Source organism: Myxine glutinosa, chromosome 14 (genome assembly GCF_964187855.1).
Source record: "Myxine glutinosa chromosome 14, kmMyxGlut1.1, whole genome shotgun sequence".
NCBI lineage: Eukaryota > Metazoa > Chordata > Myxini > Myxiniformes > Myxinidae > Myxine > Myxine glutinosa.
The window spans coordinates 10,833,228-10,848,000 of NC_136274.1; the positions used below are offsets into that span (position 1 = coordinate 10,833,228).

General features: G+C 42.7%; 1 protein-coding gene across 4 annotated transcripts in view; it reads right to left on the minus strand.

Annotated features, from left to right (window-relative positions):
• The window catches only part of PFAS (phosphoribosylformylglycinamidine synthase), a 68,286-nt gene that overhangs the window by 14,832 nt on the left and 38,681 nt on the right, over positions 1-14,773 (minus strand). For all 4 annotated transcript variants that reach the window (XR_013621323.1, XM_068135174.2, XM_068135175.2 and 1 more), the window contains 10 exons: positions 14,690-14,763; positions 13,872-14,028; positions 13,011-13,072; positions 10,335-10,496; positions 9,829-9,957; positions 9,572-9,703; positions 9,127-9,357; positions 8,750-8,930; positions 3,260-3,343; positions 407-562 (listed from right to left, as the gene is read on the minus strand). Coding sequence is in view for 3 of the 4 variants with exons in the window: in XM_068135174.2 (XP_067991275.2) it covers positions 407-562; positions 3,260-3,343; positions 8,750-8,930; positions 9,127-9,357; positions 9,572-9,703; positions 9,829-9,957; positions 10,335-10,496; positions 13,011-13,072; positions 13,872-14,028; positions 14,690-14,763 (1,368 nt within the window). In the remaining variant the exon portion in view is untranslated. The remainder of the gene's footprint in view (positions 1-406; positions 563-3,259; positions 3,344-8,749; positions 8,931-9,126; positions 9,358-9,571; positions 9,704-9,828; positions 9,958-10,334; positions 10,497-13,010; positions 13,073-13,871; positions 14,029-14,689; positions 14,764-14,773) is intronic.

The following is a 14,773-nucleotide window of genomic DNA, read 5'->3' on the forward strand; positions in this document are numbered from 1 at the left end:
TCAGCTCACACGGTTCAGACATACATGGCGGCGGCCATCTTGGATGTTGACGTGGCGACCCAATTTTCAAGAGGTTTCTTCCTTATGCCTAGATACACCCACGCACCAGATTAGAAGTTGGTACTTCGCTTATTTTTCAAGATATTCCTCTCACAAGGTTCAGACATACATGACGTCAGACATACATGGCGGCGGCCATCTTGGATTTTGACGTGGGTTGCACACACACACCAAATTCGAATGCCGTCCTTTGCTTACGCACACACGCACGCATTCACGCATGCACGCACGGACACACGGACGGAGGGGAAAACCATAGTCCCCCCTTTAGCTCCGCGGTGCGACGGGGGACAACAAAAGCAGAATGGAGTGGGGGGCTAGAGGTCGAGAATGGGGAAACCCTCACCAGTGATGAGCTCCTGTGTCGTATGGAAACAAGCGGAGAGAAACTCAGGGCGGTCAAGATCAGGACAATCGTCGCCCAACTGGCCAAAGCATTGTGCCAAGGCGCTCCCACCCAGCCGCGCACTGCCTGTGTGCACTGGGACATGGACAAGCACTCCTGGTGGGGAGAAAGGGAACAAACAGCAGTGATTACTCTATTTGAAACAACAGGTGAGATGGCAATCAATAAAACAAAAAATTTTGTTTTATACTTTTCAATTGATGCGACGTGTGGTACAGCGAGAGACCATCATGATAAAAATCAACACACCAGGTTGGCCAGGGAATTCTTATCCCAACAGGTGGCACATGATGCTAACATTCCAGGTTAGAATTCCATATACAGTACAGTACTGTATTTGATTTCTTCAATGATTACCAATGTCCTTGTCCATTGATTACCAATTCATGTAAATGTATGTAGAAGTTGACTAATGTCATCCAGGTACAAACTCCTCCAAGAGCCCTTCATTCATGTTCAAAATGAAAACCAAAATACGAGAAAATATAATTCGACGTTAATGTATATGCCTCCGCCTGCGTGAGATGTTAACTCATTGTTACATTTCATTTAGGAGAGAGAGAGAGAGAGAGAGAGTGAGAGAGAGTGAGAGTGAGAGGGAGAGGGAGAGGGAGAGGGAGAGGGAGAGGGAGAGGGAGAGGAAGAGGGCGAGGGAGGTAGAGGGAGAGGGAGAGGGAGAGAGAGAGAGAGAGCGCATTTGGGAGAGAAAATCCACAAGTAGAAGAGAGACGACATCAGATGCTTCTTAATTGAGTTGTGGTCTGCAAAATGATTTTCACAGGACATATGACCTTTGACCTGTTGAACCTACCATTGGATCAGTTCATCTTTGTGTTACAGTCTATACCTTTCCTCGTTTCATCGACATACATTCAGTAATTGAAAATCCTTTTGTTAGCATGATAACTAGTTTGAACCAAAGGGCCACCTTTGCCCTTTTGAATAAAAATGCAATCAGTTCATCTTTGTATTGCCTTCCATCATTCTGTAAGGTTTGGTTAAAATCACCTCAGTAGTTCACAAGTTATCGTGGTAACAAAAATAAAAAATTGATAAATAGGCGGACGCACGGTCAATCTAAAAGCATAATGCTTCCGGCCTTCGGCCGCAGAGGTAAGGTTAGAATGGCACTCTGCGACGTCGACCGATATGCCTCCGCCCATATTATTACATCATTATACATACTGGTAGCAAGTTTGATGTAAATATCTTCATCTGTTCTCAATTATCACATTGTACCTGACTTGACCTCTGACCTTTGATGCTGAAATCTAACAATTTGATGTTTTCATCATAATACATAATTATACCAAGTTTGGTCAAAATCCCATCACTGGTTCACAAGTTAGCTCAGTAACAGAATTTTCTAACAGGACCTTTGACCTCTTGACCCCAAAATCTAATCAGTTCATCTTTACATCTTTATACATACCAGTACCAAGTTTGACTTGGATCCCTTCAGCTGTTCTCAATTTATAAACCTACGACAAACTCTGACCTATGACCTTTTAACCTCAAAATTAAATCAGTTCATCTTTGCATCATAATACATACTTGTACCAACGTTGGTCAAAATACCATCACGGGTTGACAAGTTATTGCGGTTGCATTATTTTTACCTAACATGACCTCTGACCTTTGACCTCATGGCCCCAAAATCTAATCAGTTCATCTTTACCTCATTATACATACCTGCACCAAGTTTGACTTGGATCCCTTCAGCTGTTCTCAAGTTATTGCTGAAACGAAAACCAATCATGGATGCACGGACAGACGGACTTCATCGGTGGAGGCATACAAAGGGGGTGGGGAGGGGAGTACCTTACCACCAATTGTCATTGTTTGAAGTACCACTGCAAGCCTCGAGCTACACCGGTCCTGACAATTCCCTAATTACAGCATCTACAAGCCAGATGGCCTTGGCAAACACGATGCCAAAACTAAACTGAACTGATTTAGAGAGACAAGACCCTATTTTTTGTAATCCTTACATTATACAAAGATAGGAAGAACATATCGACTGACAAATCGCATTTTCAATTCACATATTGGGCTGTTTGTAAAGCAAAATAAACTAGAAAGCATCTGAAAATGCGAAAGTCATCCGCATCCGCTTTGTATTCAGACTTCTTCTTCTTCGGTATGCTAAACATGATGAAGGATCTTTTGACGAGATCTTTTGATCTTTTGACCTCAAAAGCAATGGGCTTCAGTAGCCTAACATGCAAACCCTGCTCAAATTTAGTCGATCGGATGAAAATTTATGATTTTATGCAACCTTGACCTTTTGATCTTAAAAAACACAAAAAACAATCGGCTTCTTAGCTTTTGATTGGTGAATCAATTCAGTGAGCAAACATAAAAATTCTTAAAATTTCAGGAAAATCGGACAAAAATTTATGATTTTGTGATGCTGATCTTTGACCTTTTGACCAAATTATGAATTTCTCTTCTCCATATTCACATAATAAGGATTTGTTGAAAATTTGATGAGAAATGCTCAAATGGTAAAAAAAGAAAAAGAAATTACAACCCAGACAGACAGAATTGACTGCAAAACCCCGTCTCTCGTGCTAATCAAATAAAAACAAGCAAGTTTCATTTTCTATTTTTAGGTTTAATAAAAAGATTAACAACCATTGAGGTACATTAATGAGTTGACGGAAAAGGGAAAAATCAGGATTTTACTTTGGCAGCAAAAGTCAACACAAGCAGCATCCCGAAATGGGGAGGAAGTGCAAAAGCAAACGAGCAAAAGTAAAAAGTGTTCATTAACACTCAGGAACTTGTCACCTTTTCCGTCTGGATTTTTGAGGTCGGGGGTGATGGTGGCAGTGATGTCTGGACAGATAGCATAAGCAGAAATCACCAGCTCTCCTGCACAAAAGGAAGGGAATCAGGACAGAGAACATCTCCTGAACAAGGCGAGGGAGCACAAATGTGATGCCTCTCCGAATGGCAAGACAGTCCCTGAATGATCAAAAGGAATATATACAACGACATGTTTTCAATCTCAACTTATTAACCTATCAATCGGCCTAAGCAGTCTCGAAGAAATATGGAGAACCAACGACAAACTAAACCAACGGCAATCAGTACAGCGCAAACCTCCACCAGGCTGAACAGTTTAAGTTTTGTATCCACTGGAGATGTTGGTGGTCTTTCCGTCTTCTACCGACTCATCTCCGGCCTAGCCCCCCCAGCCCTGTCTGTGCTCTGTCCCCCAAATATTCCTACAGGTCGCACAAGATCTGCCTGCAACCCTCTTATGGAGGAAATGTTGAGTTGGATCTTGGAGACGGCGTGAAGCTGGAAGGTGTGAAAACATTTTGCTACCTCGGAGACATGCTGAATGGAGAAGGTGGATCAGATTCGGCAACGGTTGCTCGAGTGAGATGTGCATGGAAGAAGTTTCGGGAATTGAGTGGCGTGCTGATGATGAGGGGAGTGTCGTTGAAGCTGAAGGGAAAGGTGTATGCTGCACGTGTGAGAAGTGTTATGATTTATGGGAGCGAGACATGGGTAATGAACGTAGAGCAGCAACGAAGGTTTGAAAGGGTGGAAATGCGAATGGTTCAACGGATGTGCGGAGTATCGTTGAGAGAGAGGAAGACAAATGATGAATTGCGAAAGATGATGGGAATAGAGCCTGTGATGGATGCTGTGAAGAGGAACAGGTTGAGATGGTTTGGTCATGTGTTGAGGAAGGATGAAAGTGACTGGTTGAGAAGAGTGATGGAAATGAATGTAGAAGGAAATAGAGGACGGGGAAGATGGAGAAAGAAAGAAAGACTTGGCTAAAGATGGTGGAAGAAGAAACGCGGGCCAGGGGGTTAACAAGGAGAGATGCAGAAAATAGGGCAAAATGGAGAAGATTGTCATGGGGACCGCAAGGCTAACCCCCACTCTAGTAGGGAAAATGGCGTTTAAAATGCATGTTGTTGTTGTTGTTGTTATCCACTGATAGGCCGGATCTGGATCCGCACGAAAAGTTTCATCAGAGTTGTCCACAACTTTTTGAGATATCGTGTTACTGTAAAATATATTGTTACAGTTCGCGGTTAAGGATGTTGTTTGCCGAGCGAAGGCACCGCGACCTAACAGTTTTCCCCGATTCACCCGATTCACCCAGACGTTGGCCGTATCGCGCCACAGCTATTCAATATGGAAACCTCTAAAGCGACCGAATGTAAAGAGGAAGAAGAAGAAGACGTGCGGAGGAATAACAGGTTTTATTAATTATTTTCACAAGCCAAAGCAAAGAGAGCAGTTGGTTATATACAGAAAATGGAAGGAGCAGGCACACAGTGAAATCTTTAGCTTACCTATACAAGCTTAATTAATAAACCCCAGGACAACGTTAAAGACAGACGGACGATCACACTTACACGGGGAAATGCAGGCAGGAATGAATGGCTTGGAGATGGGTGGCTTTTAGAGGCAAGGAAGGTTCAGCGGGTACTGGGCACGGTCGGGCCAGAAGGCACCGCCGTCAAGAAGCCGAGCTTTGGTCCCAAACTGCGCGGGCGAAGTTCCTTTCTCTGTACTGCTGCCTCGTGCGCTCCTTGCGTTGCCCCGGTCCGCTTTTCCTGCAGCGCGGCACGTCTCACGGCGGCTCGGTCACACCTGCTCGTCTCCAGCGCATCTCCTGGACCCATTTCCGTAAAAGCTCATCTCAGATCTCTTCTCATCTGGGAGCGTCCCGCGGTGGGTTATATAGGCCCCGCCCTTCACCCTTTGCGAACCTCCCCCAAACGTTCTCTCTCCGCCCTCTCAAGCCAAACCCCTCGTTCTGGGTTGGATGAGCGGGGCCGACTTACTCCTCCCCTCTATGACGAGGTGGAGACCCGCCTTTCTTCTTCGGCGTTACCTCGTGCGTAATGGAGTCAAATGCAGCAAAGTGGACGGCAGATGAAAATGTAGCAAAGTGCCTAAAGAGCCAATTGCAGCAAAGTGGCGAACCTGGCACTTGGAAGCTGCCATGGGGCGTCGGAGGGCCTACTCTTATTTAATTCGGTGCAATGAAGAGTCAAACTAGTGGGAAACACATCCTTAGCCTACACAGAGAATAAGGGACTAACTATTTAAAAGGATATATCGTGTCCTGTGTGTAGGTTTATGGAATTAACTAAGAGGACGAGCTGCGACCATTCTTTACATTACGAGGGTCAGTTACACACAACAAAACCATACTTTTCACATTCGTTACACTTTCTCAAAATTGTTACACTTCTCAAATCCGTTACACTTCTCAAATCCGTTACACTTCTCAAATCCGTTACAATATATCATTGTTGACTCCATCTCTCAATGGTGAAGAATAACTTTAAATATTCTTGTATCCAGTTCCGGATCTTCACTAAAATCCAATCATTTCGTCCTTGTCACATTCACAAACTGTCCACCAAGTTTTGTCCGAATATGTCCACAACGTTTTGAGATATACTGCTAACAGACAAACAAAAGACCAGGCAGACGAACAGACATGGTTGAAAACAACCTCCAGTAACATTTGGTGGTGGAGTTAACAAAGGCTAAAGAAAAGAGTTGATGGCCTTGAGCAGGAGTCGGCAAACCAAATAAGAAGAGGCGCCATTTTAAAAAAACTTGTTCAAAAACGCAATATATTAAGAGTCGCAATGCATGTAAACCGTATTTCAAAAATCCAGGATCACTGCTCACCTCTACTCATTTGCTACTCTTTTTCCAAAAAAACCTACTCTTTTTCCAACCTGTGGAACCAACTTCCACATTCTCTTCAATGTCATTCTTACCTCCAGATCTTTAAAGACCACCAGCTCAGACTCAGATCGGGGACGGTCTGAGTTGGTGCATCAAATCAGACCGTCCCAATCCAAACAAGTACTAAAAGTTTTAATTAAAACAAAAGCCGCGTCGATGTTACACAATGCCTAGATGCAGCTGTGCCTATAACGTCGATGTTATAGGCACAGAACATTCCTATTGATTCGATTACTTGATGTTATTTTTGTGCAAAGTGAAAATATATCTCGGCAATTTCCCGTGTGTGGCGACGAATTTTTAATATATCTCGGCATTTTCCCGTCTGTTATTTCAGGCGGTGTATGACTGACCATGCCGCGATTTTAAAAAAATATATCTCGGCAATTTCCCGTGTGTGGCGACACGTGAACGAAGCTATGCTCCTCTCTCCACATTATTGTGACGACGTATAAATTAAATATTTCATCGTGACGATTGTCATCAAATGGACGAATTTTTAATATATCTCGGCATTTTCCCGTCTGTTATTTTGGGCGGTGTATGACTGACCATGCCACGATTTAAACAAAATATATATATCTCGGCATTTTCCCGTCTGTTATTTCGGGCGGTGTATGACTGACCATGCTGCGATTTAAAAAATATATATCTCAATGGACTTGAAGTTACAGGCCTTTGAGAATTCATTTCATTCTATAAAGGGCAACTTTCATCGGATTTTCTTCCCGTTTTTTTTCAACCGAGTCTAAAACTATGTTAGCGACTGTGAAAAATGAAATGATATATCGAATTTGATTTGAAATAAAACTGTGTGAGAGAGGAAGACACCACGGGCCTACAAAACAGGCCTCAAAGCTATGCGAGTTAATAAAATGGTGGATATTTGTTTATATGAAGCCTCTCCCAAAATGGGTGGAGCTATGGTTCCCAGAATGGGTGGAGCTTTGAGGTTTTGTCTTCTCTGCAAGAACAACAACAAGAAGAAGAAGAACAAGAAGAAGAAAAACAACAACAACAGCAGAGGGCACTCTATGACCAGCGTCTGCGACGCGGCTAAAAACCATGATCTTTTATACGCCTGCTATCTCCTCTGCCCCCAATCCTCTGCCTTTTTCTTTTGTTGCATCCTGATCCGTTCAGTGATCTAGCGTTTCCACGAGTTTGGGCTTTGTATCCAAAAATAAAAAGTAAAACAGGACGGAGACACATACACATTGATTTATAATGCAATATATGTTCACTTATGTTCACAAACTTTTCACATCTTCTACTTCACCATGCTTTACACATTGGTGTTTTTAACACTATCGGCCTGTCTCATTTTTGAACATGCACACACACCTTACTTATTGTACATAATTCGATATTGAGAAGTAAAAGACAAGATTGTCGTTTCTTGCAATACAGTGAGGCAAAATTTCATCATTTTAACTCCTATTTAACAAATGTAATGTAGTTCATGTGTAGTTTTGCTTTGTTTGTTTGTACTCCAAGATGGCGGATCGCAAACGTGGCGACGTCACACGCACACGCTCTATTAAAGGAGGAGTTATCAAAACAACATCTCGTTTGTTATTTAGATACAAGTCGTTCATTATTGGGATTCTCGCTTACCTGCCCAACGAGGATCAGGGCATCACTAGCTTTTTAGAAGGGGTGGGGGTTCCAATTCTAAACTGAGGTTGGAGGTTGAGCCTGCGCAACAGGTAGAGGTTGCACTATTGCTGACATGATGTCTGAAATAACTGCAGCGGACGATGTGCACAATGTGCAAGTCGAAATATTTTTCTGAAAACTGATAGAGAATAAAGGAGTTTTGATCGATCAGGGTCAGGAGCCACACAAAAGTTCTTAAAGAGCAGCGGGTTGCCGACCCACGACCTATGGGATATTAACACAATATGGGGGCAGGTTAATCTTGAGGAAAAAAGGGAAAAGAAGGAGAAAGGAGGATTTAAAATAAGGAAGGCAATGGGAATGGAAGGAGTTTTAAGAGGCATAAGGGGTAGAGGAATCGAAAATGTTGCCAATTTTGGATCGCTAATTTTGTTGAAGGCCTCCTAGCAATAGCAATCTGAAAATCAAGGTTAAAACTAGAAAATAGAATTTGACACTAATGTGTTAATGGATATGCCTCTGCCCATGTTAGAAATCAACGCCGTGTTACATTTGATCTCAATTTAATATTTTAAGGTCACCTGAGAGAAAGAAAAGAGAGATAAGTAGAAGAGAGAAAACATCAGATGCTTCTAACTCGAGTTCTGATCCATTTAAAACTATTATCAAAGGGAACATGACCTTTAACCTGCTGAACCTGAAATATAATCAGTTCATCTTTGTATTACATTTCATACATGTGCCAAGCTTGGTTGAAATCCCTTCAGTGGTTCACATGTTATCGCGGTAACGTAAATGTGCTACACATGGATGCACGCACAGCCGGACAATCCGAAAAAATAATTCCTCCAATGCCTTCGGGTGACAAGACGCAGAGATGGGAAGAAGAAAAAAAAGCAGAGATGGGAAGAAGAATCCTACCAGGTGCCTTCACGATGCTGTCTCCAACACGTGCCGCCATACTCAGCGAATCTTTGCCACCATCTATTGCCACCCCAAGAGCTCTCATAGCGACACATAGGGCCCGACATGCATGCAGCAAGCGTGCACCCTCCCCAGGCAACTTGGCTGGCCACATCCAGTTGGCACTGCACTTCACATCCTACCATTGTTTGAAAGAATTGGGAAGGGGTGGGAGAGATAAATGAGACAAAATTGGCATGGAGAGAAGAATGAGGCAAAAAAAAAGAAGAGGACAAGGCAACGATAAATCTTTAAATGCACAAACCCCAAAGTCCTTCTTTGTTCAACCCGAAAGTTCCAAAATAGGCAATAACTAAACAGCACTGTGTTCCTACCTTGAGGTCGGTCACTCGAGCAAACACCAGATTTGTCAGCGCTTCGGCCAGCGCCATGCGTCCACCTGCCTCTGGCCTCACCAGCCCTTTCACCGGCTGCTCCCCAATTGCCGTCGCAATACCACGGTGGCTCAGTGGTGAGAAGGCCACAACAGCAACGTCAGCAAGGGGTGTGTGCAGGGGCCCCACACACTGCTGCTGGGCCACAAGCCCGGACACAGAGCGATCTACCTACCGGGGTCACGTAACGAGTGAGCAACACGAGCATTTATAGAGAACTTTAATCAATCAATCAACAAAATATAATAAGATAATAAATGCATTCCCTGATCAAATCTTTGAGAAATTGTTTTTGAAAAACAAGACTTCAATTGCAAACTACGTACAATGTTGAATGAAGGTTGTGTTTCCACGATGGTCAAATCTTTAGCAACAAGTTGCTCACCTTGTTGGTGAGGTACCGCTTGCTTGCCACCGAAGGCAGACGCAGAACCCGGCCCAGTGCCTCATGTAATGTCAGCCCCGCAGGTAGTACCAACGCCCGCAGGACCGGCTCCCGAACCGTCAGAAATATGTCCTAGACAAACAATGAAGAGGAAGAAGTTGGCGACACAGATCAGGACGTGTTGGTTCAATAATACAAGCCAGCATTAATAATATCCGATGTACATAAGCACAGGTGACGATGTAAAACTTCTCTACCTTTGGAGGCATCCTACCCAGAACCCAGTGCAGCTTCAAATCCACCGGGTGTTCAGATTTAACCGATTGTTCTCGACATTGTGCTTCTACAGTCTCAGCTGCCTTTTCCCTGTCATCAATCAGAACAATCTGCACAAACAGGAAAAAATATATACATATTGAGAAGTTTGCTTTGTTTGTGCAGAGTGTAAACAAAACATGTACGAGACAAGTTAGAATATTTTATTGCATGGAGCAAAGCCGGAGTGAGCAACTCAGACAACGCGAAACAATGTCTGAAGTCTCGAACAAGTTTTTCCAGATCTAAAATTGTCTTTCAAGCTTTTACACCAATGTGATGGTTTAGTTACACAATGGTGCTGCACGCTGTACCAAACATCAACGCATGTAACCATCAATGAGCTGCCAATACGTGATTGATGGAAAATAAAGATCAAGATATCGTTCTTAATATCGTTAGGAAATAATTAAATAACAATGATATGAAATGGCATGGAATGACCAACCCTTCCATTGCCGGTAATGTCACCCACGACGTCTATCGGACACCGCTCACGCTGGCAGAACGTGCGCAGACGGTGCAAGTCCTCTTGCTTCATGAGAAGTGCATTGCTCTCCTGATACTCCGCTCCCCACAGCTCCAGCACGCTCAGGGTTGGGTCACCAGTCTGATGTGCAACAGAATTGTACACAGTTTGAACCAGTGTTGCTTAACTTCACTGGAAATTTTTATATTTCAAAACTTTGTTGAGTACAATGGCCTACTGTTGATGACACCGGACTGGTATTGTGGAGGTTGTGGGTTCAAATCCGGCTAAGTATATCAGTATTGAGGATTTGGATTTCAAGCTCACATTAAACTAAATGGTATTCATGGAATACTTTCCCTGCACAGTCAACTCGGTGCGAGCCAACTCTTCTGTTTTTGAAGGGTGTCTGTTTTATTTTTCTTTGATTAAATATGGCTGCCAGACCACATGAGCGATGACATCATAAATGTATATACTCCAATACTAGTACCCGACTGCAAAGCCGCAATGAGCCGGCGAAGCCAAAGCCTCTTGCCACTATTTTACCCATCACTATGGCATCAGTAGGTTAGGTAGTTGGTAGTAGGTAGGTGTAGTAGGTACCGTACCTAGTTCAAAATGACAGCATTTGCATTCTGGATGAGATTAAAATTTATAAAATTTCCTTCTTGATTAATTCGGTGAATTCCGTCTCAACTTCGGATACTTCCGGCCGTGAAAAACTATGCCCTACGGCCGCGAGATTTCAAAAAAATAATTCTTCGTCAATTTTAGAATATTTGACGCCGTTTTCAGCCTCTGAAACGCGGTAATAGGCTTTTTTGAAATATTTTTTCAAATGCTCGAATCTGATTGGTTCCGGTAATTGGTGACGATTTTCGTTGAAGATAACCAGGGCCCGTGTGGGCCTGGGGAACGAGGTTGGTCTTAAAGTATTTTAATTACAAATTAGAGGTGCATAAGATGGTGAATCAAAAAAAGACGGGTGAAACAAATTCCTATTGAACTTTTTCGCAATATTTTTATGCATACTTCCGCATCCGGAAGATGGCGGCCTCCATTGAGTGATTTGGTTTTTGAAATATTTTTTCAAATGCTCGAATCTCATTGGTTCCGGTGTTTGGTGACGATTTTCGTTGAAGATAACCAGGCCCGTGCGGGCCGAGGTTGGTCTTAAAGTATTTTAATTACAAATTAGAGGTGCATAAGATTGTGAATCAAAAAAAGACGGGTGAAACAAACTCCTATTGAACCTTTTTCAATTTGTTATGCATACTTCCGCATCCGCAAGATGGCGGCCTCCATTGAGCGATGTGGTGCGTCAAAGCTTCGAAATTCTCAAGGGATCCAGCAAAATCTGGCTTTTCAACATAATACGTACGCGTTCATTCACAACACCGGCTTCGGCGGCTATAATTGTTGTATAGATCACGCTCAAGAAATTTCAAACTGATCAGACTGTGCGTTGCCCCTGTCGAATTATGTCATCATAATTAAGGCACCAATGACGTCATCGTTAAAAACACTTATTCTTCACAATGAGCCGCGTTTCAATTTTTTCCATGGAGCGGTTTTACAGATACTGTATAGAGGTGCAACATTTTTCGGTTTTTCCATGATGGTGCCTGAACCACGTGACCTATGACATCATAATTATCATTAAAATATTCTACATGTGGAGGCGCTCCTTTGGTGAAAATTTCATGTCAATCTGACCAACAGTTGCAGAGAAAAAAAAATTCATACTGATCGGATCAAGAGTTGTGCTTGTCGAATTATGATGTCATAATTAAGGTACTGATGACATCATCATTAACATATCTTATTCCCCATGGGGAGTTCTTTACAATGAGCCATGGTTCAATTTTTTCCATGGAGCATTTCGGAGATATGGAGATGCAACATTTTTTGATTTTTCCAAGATGGCACTTGTACCACGTGACCTATGACGTCATAATTGTCATCAAAAAAATTATAAATTAGAAAGCACTCCTATGATCGAAATTTTGTGTCCATCGGACCAACAGTTGCAGAGATTTTTTTTTTTCATACCGATCAGATCAAGCGTACTTGTCGAATTATGACATCATAATGAAGGCACCGATGACATCATCATAAACACATCTTATTCGCCATGGGGAGTACTTGACAATGAGCCTTGTTTCATTATTTTCCATTGAGTGGTTTGGAAGATAGACGTATAACGTTTTTCCAAGATGGCGTCCGTACCACATGACATATGACGTCATAATTATGAATAAAAAAATTACACAGGAGGAGGCGTTAAAATTTCGTGCCAATTGGACCAACGTTTGCCGAGATAATTATTTTTTTAAAGGCAGACACGTACGCCACATGTACGTACGCGACCGAATGCCTAACCATGCTTTTCGCTTCGCGAGCCCAGGGCAACAAACTAGTCTCAAGGATTGCCACGTCACGATCAAATAGTTGTGAAAAAGCCCAGCTGGCTTACTAATGACCTTTGGGCGAGGAGGTTATTTGCATACCCTGCTTGGCTTGATCTACTTGTGGTTCCTACCTGCCTCAGGAATATTTAGAGCGCGCATTAAAATGTCGCTTTAAAAAAAATGGGAATGCTGCCAACATGTCCTTACCTGCAAGTCTAGGATTGAAGGATTGAACTCTCACCTGAAAGCGTGACGTATAAATCACTGCTCCTTCGGGCTCACACAACTCTTTGAGCACATTGCCTGCAGGGTTTGACAGTCAAACGCCATTAGCAGGTCCAATGCATAGTTGCAAGATAAGAATAAAGAATAAACTATAAAGCTTCTCAAAATGCAAAGCCCGTCCGCGTCCGCTTTGGACTCAAACTTAACTTGACAAAAACAACGACTAAAAAAAAATAAAGTTAACTTTATTAACTAGTGTTCTCCATATTCTCATAATAAAAGTTTTTTGAAAATTTAATGAGAAAAGCTCCAATGGCAAAAAAAGTTATGGCCTACACAGACACAATGAACTTCAAATGGTAAATAAATTTTAAAAAACACGGAAGCGATTAAAAAAAAAAAAACCAAAAAAAAACCCGGCTTTCTCGTGCAGTGCAGCGACGGACTGGCTCATAAGGACTATTTGTATCTACTGTGACTTTGCCCTTTGACATTTTGATCGAATTAATTAACATTCTCCGTATTCTAATAATAAAGGTTTGTTGAAATTTGATGACAAAATCTCAAATTATAAAATAATTATGCCTTGGACAGACAGACAGACACAGCACGTGCACATGCGGTTGCAAAATACTGTCTCACTGAACAGGAGACGGACTAACAAACCTCAAAGGGTAGACTGAGGAAGTTGACATCTGAAATATAATGCGAGTAAAAAGGAGAAGAAATTACAGAAGGTTGAGTCAGAAGGCAATTGTTTTTAAAAACAGGCAAAAGTCTTCAAAAAACCTTTTTGGATCAAACTGTAAAAAACTTCCTTTTTCCCCAAAAGGACAAATCATACTGCATTGAAAGGTGAGTCAAGGCTCATCCGTACCATTTCCACCGGCTCCCTGGTCATGGATGCTGCATATCGGGTTTCCTTGTGGAGACTCCAAGCATGCTCTGAGAGCTCTGTTCATTTTCTGCTCCATCTCGGCATCACCACGCTGGACTGCACCAAAATCCAACTCGGTCTCGTTGTCACCCTGAACCTAAAAAGTGAAGAAGCTCAATTGGTATGGTGATGTAACTAGTGATGTAACTAGATGTTTAAAGAAGAAGCACTCCTTTCCTGTCTTCTGATGCACACGGCTGCCGAGGCAGTTTTCCATTGCTTAGGAGGCACAATCCTGGATGGGTCGCCATTCCGAAGACCCCTTGCTTGCTCATTAAGAATAATCGATCTACAAAATGTTTAGAAAAGGGATATTTGATCATAATTGCAGAGGGAGAGGCTTGTAAGAAAGAACAAACCGTTTTGGCCTGTCACTGATGCCATGCTACTGGAAGTTAATGCAGGAAGGTGGTATTTACCCAAGGTGGTACACAATGACCTCCTCTTGAAAAGTACCGTGTGATATTTAACATCCACAAACAAATGCTAGCAGATTGGACAGCGAGCTTAGCATAGACTTAACAAATCCCCTGTCCGTGAAGAACCATGACGACGGCTTACGGTCGAGTATGGGATCAAACGCAGACGAGACAGATGAAAGGTGAGTCCACAACCTCCAAGCTATGCTGTCAGGCCAATAAGAGTAATAACATTGGTTTTGAGTTTGTCATGCTCGCAGCAAGCAAACCTCGGTTTGGCCTTGGGAAGTTCAAAACTGTAACCAGCCATCCACGAGCACCACGAGTCAATTTTGTTACCTGGATAGAAGAAGCAGCTCCACCTCCCACGCCGATACGGTATGCAGGACCACCTATCTTTACCACCACCATCCCTACCACAAC